This window comes from Molothrus ater, chromosome 9 (genome assembly GCF_012460135.2).
Source record: "Molothrus ater isolate BHLD 08-10-18 breed brown headed cowbird chromosome 9, BPBGC_Mater_1.1, whole genome shotgun sequence".
In the NCBI taxonomy this organism is placed as follows: Eukaryota; Metazoa; Chordata; class Aves; order Passeriformes; family Icteridae; genus Molothrus; species Molothrus ater.
In genome coordinates this window covers 16906550-16920225 of record NC_050486.2, presented here as the reverse complement: position 1 = coordinate 16920225, position 13676 = coordinate 16906550, and the positions used below count along the sequence as shown (strand labels likewise).

At 44.1% G+C, this 13676-nt stretch overlaps 1 protein-coding gene across 1 annotated transcript; it reads right to left on the bottom strand.

Annotated features, from left to right (window-relative positions):
* Positions 1 to 78: 78 nt before the first annotated feature.
* LPAR3 (lysophosphatidic acid receptor 3) lies at positions 79 to 13322 on the bottom strand. Its single transcript, XM_036387864.2, has 3 exons — positions 12904 to 13322; positions 9671 to 10428; positions 79 to 3323 (listed from the first exon to the last, which is right to left on the bottom strand). Exons 2-3 carry the CDS (start codon positions 10404 to 10406, stop codon positions 2974 to 2976), a joined length of 1086 nt encoding a protein of 361 aa, XP_036243757.1. The 5' UTR covers positions 10407 to 10428; positions 12904 to 13322; the 3' UTR covers positions 79 to 2973.
* Positions 13323 to 13676: the final 354 nt, after the last annotated feature.

The window sequence follows — 13676 nt, the reverse complement described above, 5'->3', positions numbered from 1 at the left end:
ATTTCCCCATCGTTGTTCCACCACCATCCAAACAGGAGGCAAAACAAGACTTACATTTTGAAGTTCCATTTTATTTTCTATTAGGTTTGCATACAGAGCTTCAGCCTAGCTCAGACCAACTGTGCACTGCAGTAGCTGTAGGGATGTAGGGACAGGGCTGGGCCTTGCCTGCATGCTGGGCCTTGGCAAGGCCCCCTGGGCTGGCGTTGCAGGGCAAGGTTTCCCTAGAGGCGTGGGGCAGGGAAACAGGGGTGGCTTTGGCGAGAAGACACCAGAAATTCCCTGTGTCTGCCAGAGCCAATGCCAGCTGGCTCCAAGACAGACCCACCCCTGCCCAAAGCTGAGTCCATCAGCAACAGTGGCAGCAGATCTGGGATAATGCATCTAAGATGGATGAAAAAAACCTGTGCAACTGCGGCTGAAGAGGAGAGTGAGAATTTGTGAGAGAAACAACTGTGCTAACACCAAGGTGGGCAGGAGGCACCCCAGGCACCAGAGCTGAGCTTCCCCTGCAGCCCATGGTGAGCAAAGATCTACCTGCAGCCTGTGGAGGATCCCATGCAGAAGCAGGGAATGCCCAAAGGAGGCTGTGAGCGCATGGAAAGGCCATGCTGGAGCAGGTTTGCTGGCTAGTGACTCCATGGGGGACCCATCCTCTTGGAGAAATTTGAGAACTGTCTCCTGTAGGAGGGACCCCATAAAGGAGAGGGGAAGAGTTTGAGGAAACCTCATGATGAGGAGGAAGGAGTGGCAACAACTGATGAACCTGAACCAACCACATTCCCTGTCCCCCTGCACCACTGTGGAATGTAGATAGAGAAAATCTGATAGCAAAGATAAGCCCAAAAAGAACAGAGGATGGGAGGAAAGTATTAAGATCTGGGTTTATTTCCCATTATCCTACCCTGATGTGATTGGTAATAACTTAATTTTTCTCCAAGTCAAGTCTATAATTGGTGATCAATCTCTCCCTGTCCTTATCTTGACCCATGAGCCTTTTGTTTTATTTTCTCTCCCCTGTCCAGCTGAGGAGAGGAGTGATGGAGCAGCTTTGGTAGGCACCTGGACTCCAGCCAGGCTCAACCCACCACACCACCGCCTCTACAAAGCACCACTTTACATGCTTTTCAGAACACCAGAGCAGTGAAGTAGTATTTGCACAAAAAATTGCATTATAATAGCAAAAAATGTGTAAACATTTTTAGCATTGCTCAAACACAGCATCTGCCTCGAATACTGGGCACATCCCTACCAGATGGGATGGGATGAGCACGCTATGGGAGAGCTCTCTGAGCAGGGCCTTACTGTGCTTGCAAGATATGCTAAGGGCTGCTGTGAAGTGTCCCAGGGCATTCTGCAAACCCCCTGCTCAGCCTTTGAGCCAAGGGCTGGTTCTGTTTTGACCAACACAGTCCAGATATCCATATGCAAGTGGCACCAAAGGAAGGATTTGTCCAAACCGCAGCTGAACTTTATCTTCCAGCTTCATAAAATATGTCCTTGGTGTTGGCTCTTCATGTTGTTCTCTGATAATTCCAAGTGGTCAAAACTTCCAAAACTTTTCAAAGTAACCTCTGGTTGTGGTAACCTGCCTTGATACTAGGGATCAGACTTTCCCTAGGAGACAACACAGGAAACTCCTCTTGAAGTTAAAATGGCAACAGGGAGTTCACAGCTGTTGAAACCAGGCAGCATGAGCCAGCCAATCAGAGTACTGAGAAATGACAATCCAGTTTTTAATTTGAAAGTTTAAATAGAAGAAGTTTACCATAGAGCTCTGTATTGCTGGATCCTCTGTTACAGCATAGTCCACGAGTCAAACTCCAGCTGTTGGGGTTGTGGCTGCATCAGCACTAGATTTGATCAGTCACAATGCTGAAAGCCCTCCATGGCTCACTGTTTCATGGCCCCTTCCTCAAGTACCTGTTCCAGTAAGATCTGTTTGCAAAACAGAGGTTAAATATGGTCCAGACAAGGCCTGACAATCAATGCATACTGTACTATGGTAGGGGCTTAAATTGATTTCAGGCTTTTTTTGCCTGTACATTAATTTCTATTTTAAATAGCTTGATTGGGTGTGGACATGTGGGTATTTAAACTTCCCTTCAAAGTTCCCTTGTAAACCAGAGCTTTGGATCTCATTTCTCTCAGTGGCACAGCAGGTAAAGAGGAGCGAGCACACCCATTTGATGTTGTCTAGGGAAGTGAAAAATGAGCATAATGAACACAGCCTCACTGCTTTTCTGTTAATCCACCCTCAATGCCTGCCTGCACAACAGCAGCAGAGAGTGCACTGTCTTTGCCTGCAGCACTCACTCCTCTGGGGAAGAATAATGGCTTTTGTGCTTTCTGTACCCTCAGATCCTGACTGCCCATGGTCAGACACTCGCACCCAATGACGCCTGGTCTGGCTCTCCCATCACAGCCAGGTTTCTGGCATAGCTTTAATAAACTATCAAACTACCTATTTTGAAAGCAAGATAAGGAGGAGGAAGAGAAGAGGTAAGCATGAACTTTTTCATTAAATTCACAAACCAAGAAAACAGATCACAATTCTGTCCAACCAAGCCAGCAATCCTCCTCAAGACACACAGAAACTACTCAAAGCATAAATACCCAAACCTGCAGAGTCAGGCAAGTTTCTTCTCTCTGTAGGAGCTTAAGGAGGGTTTCTTTACATTGCTTACACTTTGTTTCCATGCACAAGAAGTCTCTGAGAGGTATTTATTCCATTCACATGAAAAAACAATTTCATGTACTTGAAAGACAAAAAGGATGGCAGTACAGAAAGTTTTCTTCATTACAAAGTGTTTTTCCATCAGGCAATTATTTATAAGAACTTTTGTTAACACTGGAGTTGAGGCTCTGGAACAAAGTGGATATATTGTTTACCAGCTTTGCCAGTCGATCTCCTCTTACAAAACCTCTCCCTTCCCCCTCTCCTTTTCCAGCCAAGTCAGTCCCTTGCACAGCTCAGGAGTTTCCTTTGTCACCAAGATCTCCTTTTCCACAAATTGTCCCTTGAATAATGCCATCTTCAATGTAGTGGCCCGAGATATCCGTGCTCCTGCAGAGAACTGTCGAGGGGATCCGGGATGAGCGTCTCTCCTGGCTCCTATCCTCAGAGGAGCAGCAAATCATCCTTTTCATGGTAGCCCACATCTCATCATCTTTGTATGAATAAATTATTGGATTCATCACAGAGTTCAACAGGGCCAGGAGAAGAAACCACCTTTTAACATGCTGAATCCCACAGTCAGTACAGTTCAGTCCATCAAGCAACAAGACGACCAGGCCAGGGGTCCAGCAGACAACAAAGGCACCTAGAAATATAGGAGACAATAAAAAGAAAACCAAATCTGACTTCAAACTTCTAGGGTTTTGAAGTGTTTAATATCTTACAAGATTATTGATTTTGTCAAAATTCTACACAAAAGTGAGAAAAGCAGGAGAGGACAAAATTCTAATGAGAGTAGCAAGATTATATCTGCTACAGCTTCTCTGCCAAGCCCTTAGCAGGAGGCAGGGCAGCTCTCAGAAGACTGCAGGGAGCAAGAATCTGAGCTGCTGACAGCATCAACTCAAACACACATGGGAAAAGGTCATCACAACAACGATTTATCCATGCTGATAAATAAACAAGAGCTTTGGAGCATTTAAAAGCAGAGAACTGGCACTGGAACACATTTCCTCTGTTCATCTCTTTCATCTGCTGGAGGAGAAGCTATCAGGTGGTTCACTTCCACCACTGCCATAATATGATCTAAAGAGACAAGCCACCCCACAGCTGACTCTGCAGTGCCAATTAATAAGACAGGTGTCACATAATTTACACATGTCCTGGCAGGGAAACCCACAGCTAGTGTAGGATGTGCCTCTCCCTACAACACACCAGCACTGTGGGCTCCCCTGTCAGAGCTGAGCCCACCTCCTTCCACTGCCCCCTCCCAGGCTCTGCATGCTCTGACACAGTAATTCAACGGCAGGAAAAAAAATTAGTTACACAGGAAAAGAGAGGAGGAACAAAGAGATGAATTGGTGAAGGTGAAGTGAAGGGAAATGAAGGGGCGGGGAAAAAAAAACCAAAAGCAAAACAGAAAAAGTATGAGGAAGTAAGTGCTTAGTGTGGGGGAAGAGAAAACTGTGAGAGGCAAAAAAAATTAAAGGGAGAATGAGGTAGATCTTAGACTGAGCACAGCACAAAGAAAGCATTAAAACCACAGCTTAGAAGGCAGTTCAATATTGCCTTTGCACCTTCCCGTGTTCCTGCACACCCACACTGTAAGTGAGGGTGAGCAGGGGTAACATTGCTACCAAATGCAGCCTCAGCCACAAGCTGGAGAGGGGCCCTGCACTGCCCTGTCTGCCCCTTGGTCTCCCCCCTGCACTGCACCCCGTGATCCCTTGCCCAGAGCCCAGGGAAGGAGTAGCCATATGCATGATAATACTAACTTAGCACAAGCCACAATTGCTGTCTGACATACAGAAATAGAAAATTACAACTCTGCCCAGCAGTCATAATTTGAACAATGTACCAAGGAAATTCCAACCACTTATCACAGCAGAGTTTCCCCATTTTGGAGCTTAGAAAAAAAAAAATTCAACAAATAACAGCATCTACATGCCTAAAAGCTCTCTGGGGATGTGGATATCTGTTTAACAATTTCGGTAGAACAAGCAAGTCCACCTCATCTTTTCAAAGCTGCTGATATTCCCATCTCCAAGCTGTGGAAGCCAGCAGAGGGAGGGAGCCAGGCAGTGCCCAGGAGCAGCCAGGCACCCACCAGCAGTGCTGCACACACAGGCTGGGGTCAGCAGCACCAACACTTCTCCCCATCAAGGACTGGAGTGGGCAATGCCCATATGACAGGCAGGCCATAATGGTATGTTAAGGGGATTTCTGGGATTTAGCAAGCACTAGGGCTGCTGAAAAATGTATCAGGACAAGGTATTGTGGATCTTACTGCAACCTTTTGAATTTTACAGACAAAATTCAGCTGATTTACTCTGTTCTAGGCAATACTGAACAGAAAGGCAAGAGACCACTTTGTTCAGAAACTGAATTTTCTAGTTTGCTGTACCAAGATTTTTGTGATGCTAAGTGCTAATTTCATGGTGTTAGTTCTGAGATACTGGTTAACATCAGTAACATTCCTCCATTGCCCACTGGCACTGGGAGCTGCATGCTGCTACCACAACACTTATTTTCCCTGGTCAGTCTCTGTACTACACACTGGTTTGGCTCCTGCATGCTGAGTAAGCAGTTGTGAGCAGGGCACCAGCTCTCTCTTATCATCTAAAATGGACAAAACACTGCACAGAATTGCTGTCCTGGGGTTCACCAGCAAATCCCATCAGTTTTAACAAGTGCTGTAACCCAACCACCCAGACAATACTGTGCCTGGTTAAGTGTCTCAGCAAGTGTTCAGACACAGAGCTTCCACTAACAAGGGTCATTGGCAAAGCTGCCAATCCCCCAGCTCCATGCAGAAACTGAGATGGTACCAAACCTTCCTTAGAAGAGACACTGAAAGCATTTTGACCACTTGTACCATAAAGAGTGCAAGGTGCAACCACGCTTGTATGGAAACCAGCAGGAGAGGAAAGAGACCCCAAAAGGCACATTTAACAAAAGACACAGAAATCTCTCCTTCAAACAGAACCCAACATTGCAGGCAGGAGTAGTCACAAACTCATAGGATGTAACCCTATCTATACAAGCAAAACCCTAAAAGGTTTCAAAAGTAAGGGAAGATAAAAGGCACCTGCAGGCATGTCTCCACACATTTCCCATGACCAAAAACAAGGACAGGGCAATGCAGTGACAGTGTCCAAGTTCCTGGATAATGCTTTCTTGGGGGTGCTTTGACTTCATCAAAAACACTTTTTGCTCTTAGCACCACAGAGATGAAAGTGAGGCACGCCTCAGGCTCACAGCCTTGCTCAGATTTTGTTATTTTTACCACCAAGCTTTCAGAGGGAGCCATGGTTAAGCATAAAAATATACCTTAGTCTCAGCCCTTCGGCAATTTTCTTGTTTGCAGAATATTTATCCCATAGGAGCTCCCCTCCCTGACGAAGTGACATACTCTAAAAATAATTTAACTTCTGGGACTCATTAAAATTCACAAAAGTGACATGAAATACAGCCTGACTGCCACATAGATTAGAACAACTCGGAGTCTCTTCACCAGATTATGGGAGATCACAGTGCCTCAAGGTTAGCTTGGGGATTTTCCATTAGATTTAACCACGGAATTTCTTGTAGATTACATCATCTCTGTTTAAAAATTAATTCCTATGGATCTGGAAGCACTACTGATGCTTCAACAGCATCATTTCATAAACTCCTGCACGTCAAGGCTGTCCCTGAGCATGCCAACACTGAGAGTAAAAAAAGTACAGTAGGTTCCAGATGCCAATGCCACATGTGCGACCAAGTTAAAACAGCAAGTTACCAATTAAACTATAAATTCACTGAAACTGAAAATCATCCCCTCCAAAGCTACTATTTCAGCAGGAATCTCACTGCCAGGTTCAGAGGAGCTACCACATACACAACCACCTGAAAATCACATACCCACACCTGCAGCCACTCTTCTTCAAAGCTGCAGTCACAGGCTGAGCTGGGATTGTGCCACAAGGTCAGCCCAAGAGGATTTTAGCCCCTTTTTCCTGGTTTCACATCTTCCAGTTTCAACTAGATAACACTCTGTGGTTCAGCATGCCAAGGGGAAGGCCTTACTCCCATGCCATGATGGACTATTTTAGGGGTTATGGCAGGAATATGCAGATGACACAGACCTGACTCCCCAGCCTCTGGAAGGGACCCTCCAGGCCTAAGTGATGGTGCAAGAAGCCGCCGCAAGCTGTGGTCACCAGGAGTCCATGAAATGACACCAAAATCTCAATTCCCCCAAGTCTCAGCTGTAGGGCCACAGGAGGGGAGCACCCAGAGAGGACAGGGATGTTTTGCTGGAAGGGCAGCCAGGCACAGCCCAGCCTCCCCAAGGAGGGAGCAGAGGAAGCTGGGAGGAGCAGCAGGCCAGCAGTACCCAGCAGACATAGCTTCCTTCCACACAGCAGCAGAGCAGAGGGATTTTATCCTGAATCTCCCATGAAAGCAACAGAACACATGAACAAGAATATTGGAGATTGTTATGCATTATCCAGCACAGCATCTTGGAATGGGCTTTTAGTTAAGACAGTATCAGGTGTGTACTCCAAAGGATTTTCAGAAATTTCAGAAAAAAACATTTAAAATAACTGCTTTGGGCAAAACCCACGTGCTGCATATAGCTCTAGGCTCTTGCATCAGTAGTTATAAGCAGAATTTTGGAATAATCACATTTGGTGACTCCTGGTAATTGGAAAGTCCAGAAAACAAACTATTTGGTTTTAAATGCGTTTTGCACAGTGCTTGAATGACTTGGCCAGGAGAGCACATTTCAAACTGTTAAAAAAAATAAGTTCTCATTCTTGGAAATAAATGGTTCTAAAAAACCCCTCAGAGTCAAAATTTGGAGAGCTGATATGAAGGAACATGTCAAGATACATTTCCTCTGACCCATGAGCTTGAAGTAGACTGTACACCCAGCAACACCAGCACTAATTTAACTTCTTTGGAAGTAGGCTCTGCTTCAGTTTTGTTTCTGAAAACAAAATTGACTGTTTCTGAAAACTTTGTCTGACTGACAAAGTAAATATATAAAATTAGGATCTCTAAAGCAGCACTCAGGCTAAGTTAAATTTGCCTAGTTCAGCACACAATAATATTAAATGTTCTGCCTGAATTATAGTTCAATTTCATGGCTGAAAAGCCATATGCTGTAAGAGGAAGCTAATGCTGAACTTCTGATCAACCCTTAGTTCTAAGGCCTCACTCCCTAGGAAAAGAAATACCAAGTTCAAAATGAGATTTTAAGTGGGCTTTATTTCCACACAGCAGCACAGAGAACACTGAAGGCTTGCCACAGGCTAAAGGACCTTGAGGGATGAGGGAATGGCAGCCACCACCCCTGTCCCTCCAACTCCCACACTGGTTGCAGGGTGCAGTCCTGCCTTCAGCAGAAATGCTCAGAGAACTGCTTTTTAAAAGTGCTCTGCTTTCTGTCTCTTTCCAATGCAGCAGTTAACAACAGTCTACTCATCCCTATGCATTAGGGCAGGATTATATTTGGAGCAAGTCAGAGATTTTCTGCAGGATTTTCTCCTTCCAGGTGGATGGTTTAGGTTTCACTGCACGGGAGCTTAGGTGGGGCAAAAGATCAAACCTTGCTCCTGCAAGTCAAGGGCAGAGGGACAGGAACAGCCATTAAATTGACTCTCAAAAAAGAACAGGTGAGGGATGGTTTAGAAGGAAAAGGCTTTGACAGTGGACAAGCCAACTCCAGAAGACACAGAAGTATAAGTGAGAACCTTGAACATACTTTCTTTTACAAGGTCAGGCACTGTGAAGTTTAATGGATTTCAACTTCTGAAGCTCTTTAAGACATTTGGTAGACAAAGGAGTTATGCAGAACAGCACTATTATTTCGTAAAAAAGCAATACAATCAGATACCAGACTGTGCAAACAGCATCCAAAAACTGCAAGGGGAAGAAAGTGTCCTCAACTTGAACTTCTTACCCTGGCAAGTCCTACCTCCATGAAATACTACACTTTTCTCCCAGAGGTCTCTAATACTACCATGCTGCAGAATGACACACCTGTGTCCCAGGTACACATGACCACCAGCTTTCCCAAAACTCCAGCTCTGCTACATTGGCTCATCCAACCTCAGAACAGCTGTTAGAGCAGTAAAGCCACATTTGTGGGTTTAGAATCCACCACCACCTGAGCCCAGCTTCACAAATGTCTCAGTGTATCCCCAGCTCCACCTGGAGCCCTGCTGACATGATATTTGTTTTCCAGGACACATCTTGTTCAGATTCAAGTAATTCTGGAGAAAATTCACTGCTACAGCTGGTATTTGCTCCAAGGATCATTCACCTGATCCTTTAATCTCTAATATAATGTGTACTACATCACAATTCCCTGATGAAGTGATCTGAGCTGCTCAAGTATCAACAATGCCTTTAGGCTAGAACCCAGGGCAAATCTCATGTTATGATTTAGAGATCTAAGGCTAGATTGTTCCATCATTATCTAAAAGTACTTTGCACCATGCAATACCCACAGAATGAAGGTGAATCCTTCCCTTGAAAAGCAAACCTCCATCAAAGTCACAGACCCACCAGCCATTCTCTCCTTTCCCTAGGGAAGGTGCATTTCCAGGGGGAAGAAGTTTCTATGCCCAGGAAATAGCCAAGAAGATGTGCAAAGAAAACTATCAACATCCAACATTAGCGCTCATGGCCTTGCGCAAATACTAAAAAACATTATTTTGAAAATGTTCTACTAAGTAATTACAAACCTTCACATGCCTTTATCTAAAGTGATTTTGAATCTTCCTGTTGCATAGTGCAACAGCACTTTCAGTGTCTAAAGCACACAGAAGTCTAAATGCCTCCAGCACTTAAAAGTTCAGTGAGGTTTCTTTGTGTTAGGAGGGCTGACCATTTTTTGTGGAGCTTTTTGTTGGTTTGTTTCAAACAAAAACTAAACCAAACCAACACAAACCAATTCACCGGCACTGCCAGCCTTGCCCAGCATGGTTTGTGGTCTCTTACCTAAGACAGTCATGACAGTCTTCATCAGCTTCACAGGGGTTCTCCTCCGGCTGATGGACCCGCTGGTGTGTGAGGACAAGACGTTGGTTTTCCTCTGGACGTACATGTAGATTCTTATGTAAACCACCACCATAATGAAGAAGACAACCAGGTTTAAGACACTCCAGAACACCAGGTAACTTCTGCTGTAAATGGGTGCCAGGGACGAGCAGACAGTAATGTCACAGAGGCAGTTCCACCCCAGGGTCGGAACGGCACCCATGAAAATAGCAATGGCCCAGATGGATATGATTAGGAAGGTGACCCTCTTCTTGGTGAGGTTGCTGTGGATCTTCATGCGCATGATGGACATGTGGCGCTCCACGGCGATGACCAGGAGGTTCACCAGGGACGCCGTCAGGCTGGTGTCCAGCAGACCCTGGCGCAGGAACCAGCGGTTGACTGTCAGCGTCTTTGACACCGGGCCCGTGTTGAACATCAAGAACACGTAGGCGATTCCAGCAAAAAAGTCTGCAGCTGCTAGGTTGGCCAGAAGATAGTAAAAGGGAAAGTGAAACCTCTTGTTCTTCACCACAGCTGCTATGACCAAGGAATTTGAGATAAAAATGAAGATGCAGAAGAAAGTGCCAAAGCACAGAACACCGATGAGCTGCGGTCCTGTCCACTCATCCGCTGTGTCCGTCTTTGTCCTGTTGTAGAAAAAGTCCATGCGCTTGTCATAGTAGCATTCGTTCATCCTGGATTAAAGCCCCTGCATCCTAGGGAGGGCAGAAGGGAAAAAGGAGGAAGATGAACAATCAGCTAATAGTCCTTGCTTCAACCACCATACTTTCTTTTTGGGGGACAAGGGGTTGTGACAGGGAATGAGAGGGTGTATACACGGGGGCCTTAAGTGAAAATTCAAACTGTACAGGGTGGATACAGAAGATATTCTGGAGGACCACAGTGCATGATGCTTGGATGAATCAGGAATTTAAAAAGATTTTCCTACTTCAAAAATTCCAGCAAAGTTCTTTTGCACAAGCAGTCACACTGTACAAGCAACAAAGTGGAAGTTAAAAAAATTACTTTCTGGAGGTCATGGAGAAAATCTGAGCAAAAGCCAAGCCATTCTTGCTATGAAATCCCATGGTTGAGCCACAGCCCCATCATTATTTCCATTTCTCAGTGTAGCCAGTTGGGATAGGGAAGCATAAATCATAACTCTTCTACTTTACTGACTAAGCAATAAAAGGCACATTACAGAAAAAATATTTTTTTGTTTTACAATTATATATTAATAAATGTAAAAATGTATGTATATAAGATACTACAGGCATATATATTCTGAGTTATATCTGTTATTTACTACTAGAGAACTTCAGTAAATGTGCTGAAAAGGGAAAAATATTTTCTAGATATTTGACTATTCTAAAGCCAGGAATTATTTTACTGGGCTCTCAAGCACAATACAGCCCAGTTATCTTTAAAACCAAAACCCAGTTCCCTACCCAACCACAGGTTAAAGCAAGCCCCAGGAGCAGCAGTAGTGCTGGGGTTTTTTCTCATACCCACTCAGCACTATTTAATAAACAGGGCTATTAAACCTGATGATGGAGAGGGAGTCCAAGTTCCAGCTTACATCACACTTCTGCTGCCCTGGTGAGGTCAATGTCAGCTGCTTTGGCAACTTCACTGCCTTTTTTATGAACCACACTGAACCTGCACTAATTTACACAGGAGATCTGACAGCAATTACTCATGGCTGCTGGAGCCCATGCAGGGTCTCATAGCTCAGAAGGGAGAATTTGTGTCTGACCATCACCAGCCCTCACATTCACTGTCAGTATCTGAGGAAGGGGTTTAGCAGTTCATTAAGAGATACTGTATAGTTTTAGCAAAACCCAGGAACACAGCCATGGCACAAGATTCTAATCACACCAGATATTATACAGAATGGCAATCAACAAAAAACCTAGAAGAGGTGGTTACAGGCAGAAAGATTTTAAAAAGCATAGGCTTGCTACCTCTGCAGCTAAAATTGCTAACAGATAACCATCAGGTTCACTTAGCCTATTATTACCCTGTGTTTATTTTACAGTTAAATCTCATCTCCCCAGGAACTGGGAAGCAAATTAAACAATCCCCAGCAGGCTTGTTAATGCACCACTGTTATATTAAAGGCTCCTTCCAAGCTTTTAACTAAAAAGGTCCATCTTTTGTCATTTATGTTATGCTACCTGTGTTATTTCATGTAATAGTTACAGATTCAAATTACACTATTCTATAATGAATATTTTCAGAAAATTTATCTTTTTTTAATATTCCATTTTTCTGAACTAGCTCCTTAGCCCTTTTTCCTTGATTTTTCTTAATTCTCACCTAGTAGTGAGAAAGCAGGCCACTTAACATTGTTGTCCATTTTATTACACTCAAGAACCTGGCCAGCCACTTTTTTTACAAGACTATTACTTAAAGCATCAAATTTAAACACATAGTCAGAACTAAGAACAGCTACTTAAGGACAAGAAGTGGAAGGAAACAAGTAAATCATCCCTTGTGCTGAAATATTACAGAGCATCCATCTAAAAATAAAAAAGCCTCAGCAATGCAGATCCACTGCAATGAGTCAACAGGAATTCAACGCCCACTGCTCCCTGTTCAGGGAACAAGGGGGAGTTGGGCAGTCAGCACATTCCCCATTCTCACCTAGGAGCTACTCAAAAATCAAATTCAGTCTCTAAGTGATCAGAAGTCCCTGAGGAGCTGCAGACAACAGCTACTGGAGTAGCCCAGTGCTGGGAACCCTGCCAGCAGAGAAGCCTCTGCTCTGACACATCAAGGCAGCAAAGGACTTACTGAGCTTGACATTAAGCTTTTACAGAGCAGCCCAAATGCCTGCAAATAGAAGCAGCATTTTGGGCAAGAATGGCAGGGAAAAGAAAAAAAAATCCCCAAAAGCCAAAACTGTGAAAATTACAGGGAAGGTTTTCTGAACATGTTGTATCTTACTGTGTAATCATCTCAACAGATGAATCTCTTGCATGCAGTGACAGGACAGTAAAGAAATCTACAGATGCTTTTTGCACCTCATCTGTTTAAAAGCTTAAAGAAATCCAAAATATCAACTATGAATTTATTCTAAATACTTCAGCTTAATGAGGTCCCATCCTTATCTGAAGTAGTAACCAAAGAAAAAAACCATTCACACATCCATAATTCTCCACTGAAATAATTACACTACAAACACTTACTGTCACACAGCAGAGCTCAAACAACAAATGATTTTGAAAGAGATGTCTTGAGGTATTGAGGTGAGATGAGAAGGAGTAGAAAAGCATCCAGCTGAGGTCTCAGAGTCGCAGGTTAGACTCAAGATTTCCAAATGGAAGCTGCACCAAAGCAGAAGCTGAACTGGAGCAAGTTTACATCCCAGTCCTTTGAAGCGGAGATGCAGCACGTGGCTGTCTGCACCAACCTGGGTGCAAAAAGCACTCACACACCAGGGGCCTTGCAGACAGTGCAAGGTTTTCTTCACACCTTTATCTGAAGTCCTCCCAGCAGAATGAGCCTGGTCTCAGGGGAGCTGTACAGCTGGGACAGAGCTATGCAGCTGAATCCTCAGTGGTCCTGCCCCAGTCCACAGGGATAGGATATTCCATAGTTCCTGGCATGTGACACGTCCTGGCAGGACTTTCTTCTCCAGGTCTTCTCTTCTGCAGTCAGATCAGAGATGTTTACCTTAATCAGGGCAGGTTTAAACTTAAGAAGAAAAAAATAACCCTTAAATATAACCCTTTATTAAAATAATCCTTAAATATTGCATATTTCAGATCTGTTTATTAAGTACACAAGGATTTGAGTATTCAGGCAAAATACTGTTCAAAGTGAGTAGAAAAACAGCTAAACTTGTCAGTCCAGACTTAAAAAGGCAAGAGAGTCATCCAGAATCTGCAGCAGAGAGCTCCCCTGTTGTGCTACTCACTTAAAAAAGAATTGCCTTATTTTGCTTTGAAATTGGCTCTCC

Coding starts and splice junctions, on each gene's coding strand:
- LPAR3 (XM_036387864.2), bottom strand. CDS start 10,406: ATGAACGAATGCTACTATGACAAGCGCATGGACTTTTTCTACAACAGG. Junction 3,324..9,670: donor GACTGTCATGACTGTCTTAG/GTAAGAGACCAC, acceptor CTATATTTCTAG/GTGCCTTTGTTGTCTGCTGG.